Genomic DNA, 6000 nt, shown 5'->3' with positions numbered 1-6000 from the left:
TATGGGGTGTGTTTGACTTGTCAGGGAACTCCCCTGTTTCAGTAGTTCAAATGTAGCCATAAATCATAACTCTTGTAGAGTGCTTTTAGGGACGTAGACATAACGTCCCAAAATAAAAGCATTCTGCAAGAGTTATGATTAATATGGCTAGGTCAAATGCTTAAGTTTCCCTCATCTTCTGGGCCTGTGAAGGTCCAATATCATTGGATTATTATATAATTATTATTTTTTAGGTCCAATATTAAATGTCATATGCATGATGAATGACTGGATAGATGTCCAAATAATGTCTGCATAAACCCTGACAACTGGCTTGCATAGGCCTGTGCATGGACAAATAGCAGTAGGCCTACAGAGCACACTGCCCTACAAAGGCAGAGTGCAGTAACTACGTTTTGGGACACACCGACTTATAAATTTGTGTCGAATTAGCCTTCATAATATTGGGGGATGAACAATTACCTCAAGAACAGATGTACAATCAGTGTAATATCACTTTTATATCTTTATTTCATTTGGCTGATAAGCTGTAACACTTTTAAGCCCAATTTTTGGTGAAATTCGAAAACGTAGTTACTGCACTCTGCCATCATCTATAACAGAAGTTTCACCTCCCCTTTCTCTCCCCATAAAACAAACTTTCTACTTAGTTCTCTACTCACCTTCATATGCAAGCTCTCTCTCTCTCTCTCTCTCTCTCTCTCTCTCTCTCTCACACACACACACACACACACACACACACACACACACACACACACACACACACACACACACACACACACACACACACACACACACACACTATTCATTTAGTAAAGTGGAAGTAAAGTAGGCCTGCGGCGGTCCAGTGTGTGAATACCTAGGTACCTAGGCTAGCCTATTAATGTTACATCACATGATATTTAACTTTTAACTTGAATGCAGGCATTGATTTGGAGGGGGAGTTTCCACAGGGGAGGGAGGGAGGGAGGGAGGGGTCATACAAGCATACACGTGGTTCGTACAACAGTTCACGCCCCCTCGTACCACGCACTCCACTTGGGTAAATAGTTCAGCTGAAGTCGTGCTCTGTGTGTGAAGTGTAGCGTATGAAACTGTGAAACAAGTTGTTCTTCTACAGTTCTCTCGTGCTTTATTCAGCACAAGCGTAACGATAAAATGGGCGAGGATTCTCCAACCGCCGACGAACTGCCAGAAGTGCCCGACATTGACGAGTTCCACCGGGAAGACCCCTACATAACCCCGTACATGGACGAGGTGCGCAGGAGGTAATAATCACTTCGACTGGCTTTGGTTATTGTTGTTGTCCACTGATAAGGAAGCGAGCTCCCTGTCTCTCTCTCTCTCTCTGATGTGTGTAACCCAATACGTACTCAAAATAGCCGCTGTGAGTGTGACCAGTCTGTCTGAGCAGCGAGACAACAACATGCTGTTTCCTCACACACCGCCAGCACACTGTCACTTTCTTCTTTGACATTGGCCAAGGTTGCAACGAGTGTCACACGGTTCAACGCACTGCGTTAAATCGGAGCTCTCATAGGGGCATAGTAGGCTACATGATGACACATATAGCCATAGCAGTGCATGGTGGAAAAAGTACTCAAATGTTTTACTTGAGTAAAAGTATCAATACTGCAATGCAGAAATGGCCTACTCTGTGCAAGTAAAAGTCCGGAATTCAAAAGTAGGCTATTGGCATCAAAATGTACTTAAAGTACGAAAAGTAAAAGTACTCATTATGCAGAATGTCCCATTTCAAGTTTTCAAATGTATAGGCCTACACATCTTTTGAAAATAGCAGATAAAGTACAAATACCTAAAAATTATACTTAGGTACAATGTACATTACTTGAGTAAATATACTAAATATACTCTTGTCTTCACTGGTGGGTGGGTAGGGGGGCAACCTTTGATGCCTCGTCAATCCCAAGAAAGGAATTGCCGCTTTGAAAAGGCTGGCAGGGCGACCCAGTGCGGAAACCCCCATTGCAAAGGGTAAATGGTGCATTTATATAGCGCTTTTATCCAAGGCGCTTTACATAGATTGTGCATTACACTCACCCATCACACACACATTCATACACCGGTGGCGGAGGAAACCATGAGAGGCACCAACCTACTCGCCGGGAGCAGTTAGGGGTTCAGAGTCTTGCTCAAAGACTCTTCGACATTAACCCAGGGGGAGCACGGATTCGAACTGGGAATCCTTCGTGCTCTAATAACGGTTTCTCTACCCCTGAGCTATGCCACCCCATTGCTTTACGCCTTATTTATTATAGGTTAATTAACACGAATAATTTGATATGAATAGACTAGATAACTCAATATTTTAAGAATAAAGCAAAGATTGATTCACTAATATAATATCTGTTTTGAGTTCAGAGTTTATCTGGGAAGATCCTGTTTCATGTAGCCTACAAATAAAATAATTGGGTTAGGGTTAGGCTGAGATTAGGCCTGCGAAAGTTTTAACTATAACCATAGACTTGTTTCATAGCATTGTCATCACTGTTGTATAAATTCATGTTTTATTTTGTTTGTTTGTTTGCTTTTAGTGTGTTATCTATATTTGTTAATATGATGGATTCCTATTCATTTGTATTTTTTGTATTAATATTATTACTAGCACACTTGACCTTTGACTCTGTATGTGGTCTACTATTTTTCCCCTCTACACCAAATCTCTTTGCCGAAAATAGCTGATGTACAAGCTCATCGCCTGTACAACGCATTGCTCTGCAGACTGCAACACGTTGCAAGCTTGCAGTTCTGCTATTGTCTGCCAATATTCACTCTCAAAAGCAGGATGCTTGAGTTCAAGTGGATAATGTAACGAAAGAAAAAAAAAAGTCACACAAAGATTTGGCAGCACCCCTGTAGTAACTCTGAGGACCCCCTTCAACCGCCAGTTGAAGCTCTTCTAGAGCAGCACAGTGTTTGGTGATTTTAATTTAAAATAATGACTGGCGTAAAACCTGTCATAGTGACACAACCTCCTCGTGCTCGAATAGCTGTTGTGATATGACGGCTGCGCTCCTTGACCAAAAATAAATACTCCTCCTTCCACGGGGAGGACTTTTGATTGAAGTTAATGAGTGATAATGTGGCTTGTAATTGAGGCCAGGCTAAGGTTAGGACAAAAATGGCCCTGGCTGTCACAAGCCCTAATATCTTCATGTCACGGCCAATTATGAATAGGTGGTTGGTAATTTAAACCAGGGCATATATCACCAGATTCTAATTCACAGCTTTGATACAGATTAGTCGACTACATGATATCCCCCTCTGTCTTTGTGGCTGCTGAATGAGAGCCTGGCTGTGTTGTGTTGTGTTACATCATTGTGCGGACATAGTGGAGTTGGGTGGAGCTGTAGCCTGGGATCCCTTCACTTTTCGGGGTTTGATCCGGTCGGGAGCGGAAACCACTCTACGTCATGTTGTAGTCCTCAAAGGACTATTTGACCGGAAAGATCAAACCGGATTCAGTTTTATTATTATTATTAAATTGTTTTTATTGAATTTTCGATTTTACAGATAAACACAAATTCCAACAAATGTCACAGAACTAACTACACAGTACAATAATAGATCTAAAAGAAAAGTACAGTAATACAAACATCGGATTCAGTTTTAACCCAAAATAATGCGCTGAAGGACATACTTTTAGGGCCTACCTAATAAACCCATTGATGCGGTGTAGTTTTGCCTTTGGAAAATTTGTTTGGTATATTATGCATCTTTTAGTCCCAACTCGTAGCGACTGGCAAGACTACAGAGAAGCGTCTATCTGCAGACCTCACACCTCCACACTGGGCCGGATGTCACATGACCTCCACACTTCAGCGGAAGTTGTCCCCAGGCTATTTATCTCCCCTCGTTGGGAAGCGAACCCGGGCCCTGGTTTTAGTGGCCTACGTGCTCTACCTACTGAGCTACCGTGCGGCAATCGCTGTTTTTCTTTTTTGTATTATCTTTGACAACGTGGATACTGGGGGAGGAAGATTTACTATTCTGTCCATAACGGCACATAAATACTATGCCTAAACCAAACCCTAACCTCAGCAAAACTATGCCTAAACCTAACCTCAGTAAAACTATGCCTAAACCTAAACCTAACCCTGACCTTAGTAAAACTATGCCTAAACCGTGAGGTCACTTCCTGCCGCCTGTAGAGGTGTGGAGGTGTCATGGCGGCGACCATGGGGTGGCATACATGGTCTTGTGAGGTCACCTCCGTGGAGCTGTGAGGTCCTGCATGTGGCTGCAGCTGGGTAGTCTTGAGACTACACAAGGTTACTCGAGCATTTTAATAGGGATTGGGGAAACAAACGGGGGGAACCAAAAAAAACTTGTTCTGCTTGTGGTTTCCGCATAGACCGGATCAAATGGCCCATTGTAAACGAATACCAGGCTTTCCCTTGAGTATGCCTGGTGACGCGAGGTTGGTGGAGCTGTAGACTTACTTTTTTGTGATTGTTTTACGCCACTCTCGTCTCGTAGCAATAGTCCTTAGCCATGGATTGATTATGATGATGGTAGGTTTATAGTATAAGTGTGTGTACCTGTGCGAGGGTGTGCATGGCTGTGTGTGTGTGTGTGTGTGTGTGTGTGTGTGTGTGTGTGTGTGTGTGTGTGTGTGTGTGTGTGTGTGTGTGTGTGTGTGTGTGTGTGTGTGTGTGTGTGTGTGTGTGTGTGTGTGTGTGTGTGTGTGTGTGTGTGTGCGCGTGCATGTGCGTGCATGCATGGCATGTATTTGAGCTTGTTAAGTCAGCATCTCCCACCTAAAGTCAATCTATGACAGTATGGTAAGGGGACAGAGAGAGAGAGAGAGAGAGAGAGCCCTTGACAGCATGGTAAGGGAGGTTAGAGAGAGGGAGAGGAAGAGTGTGACAGCATGGTAAGGCAAAAAAGAGAGAGAGAGGATGTGTGTTTTAGTCAAGCATTGTCAGCACTGGTCTACCTTATCTGCCATCCGGGAGCTGATGCTATGCTTTTCTTAAGCATTATCGCAATGCATTCCCTCATGAATGTGAAATTTATGTATTTCTCAGTTTTGAAGAAACTTCTTGACAGTCGCACAAGTCACACAGGCACACATAAGTCACATAAACCCTGAACTAAAAATGAAGGGAGAGTAAAAGAATACTGGTTCAAAGCTAATTTTAAACTTATTCAGGCAGAAAGTCGGAAACAGATACTTTTGTGGTTTTGTGATAAATCTACATTCTCTGTTTGTGTTTGGCAGCCAGAGCTGCCTGCACATTGGTGAATAGGTGATGTTATCATGTTAACATGCTGAACCCTACAGTAAAGGCATGTTTTCATTGCTGTTCCGGAATTTTCCCGGCAAAATAAATAATTATAATTAGCATAACTTGCCGGGAGTTTAGTTTTTTGGGTGTTTTCACATGCCCTCATCAGCAGCAAAAATACTGGTATCGCTCGTTTTCACAAGCCATCGTGACGGCATGAAAACCAGTGTTGCCAGATTTTGCGAGAGAAATAAGAACCAGGTGTACGAAAATAAGCCCCAAAAAGTGATATTATCTAGCCACACGAGCACTTTAAAACTATACGCATCGCCGCATCAGCTACTTGAAAATTGCCGATCTACAAGCTCACAACAAATAAACCTCAACCAGCCACTATCAATACATACAAGCAACTTTACTGAAATCAAGCCCAGAGTCGCTTATAATTAGCAGACATGGCAACACACGGACTGAAAGACCTGCAAAAAACACACGCGGACTGAAAGACCCACGCGAGCCCATCGCATCTCACCCCTGGGCAACAGTGCCTGTCTCTTCTCCCTCTCACCCTGAACGCTACAAATGGATTTAACAAAATATTCTTCATGCAACAAAACATAAGGTTCAGAAACAGTGCTCCCTGAACTTTCATCCATGTCGCCATAGAGCGTCATGGAAGAGCACCATAGGTCTCTAAGCAGCCTCCTTCCTTCCTTCCTTCCACTTTCAACCTGGTGTCCCTCTTTTG

General features: G+C 43.1%; 1 protein-coding gene across 1 annotated transcript in view; it reads left to right on the top strand.

The window, feature by feature from the left end:
• The first annotated feature begins 1051 nt into the window (after nt 1-1051).
• The window catches only part of LOC308305192 (1,4-alpha-glucan-branching enzyme-like), a 176153-nt gene continuing 171204 nt past the window's right edge, over nt 1052-6000 (top strand). The window contains exon 1 of the mRNA XM_080749908.1: nt 1052-1268. Within this exon, the coding sequence (XP_080606034.1) occupies nt 1159-1268 (110 nt within the window). The 5' untranslated portion in view covers nt 1052-1158. The remainder of the gene's footprint in view (nt 1269-6000) is intronic.

Source organism: Nannobrachium achirus (genome assembly GCF_963921795.1).
Source record: "Nannobrachium achirus genome assembly, chromosome: 19".
Classification (NCBI taxonomy): Eukaryota; Metazoa; Chordata; class Actinopteri; order Myctophiformes; family Myctophidae; genus Nannobrachium; species Nannobrachium achirus.
Note: the sequence above shows the minus strand (reverse complement) of the source record. Positions and strands in the feature narration are given on the sequence as shown.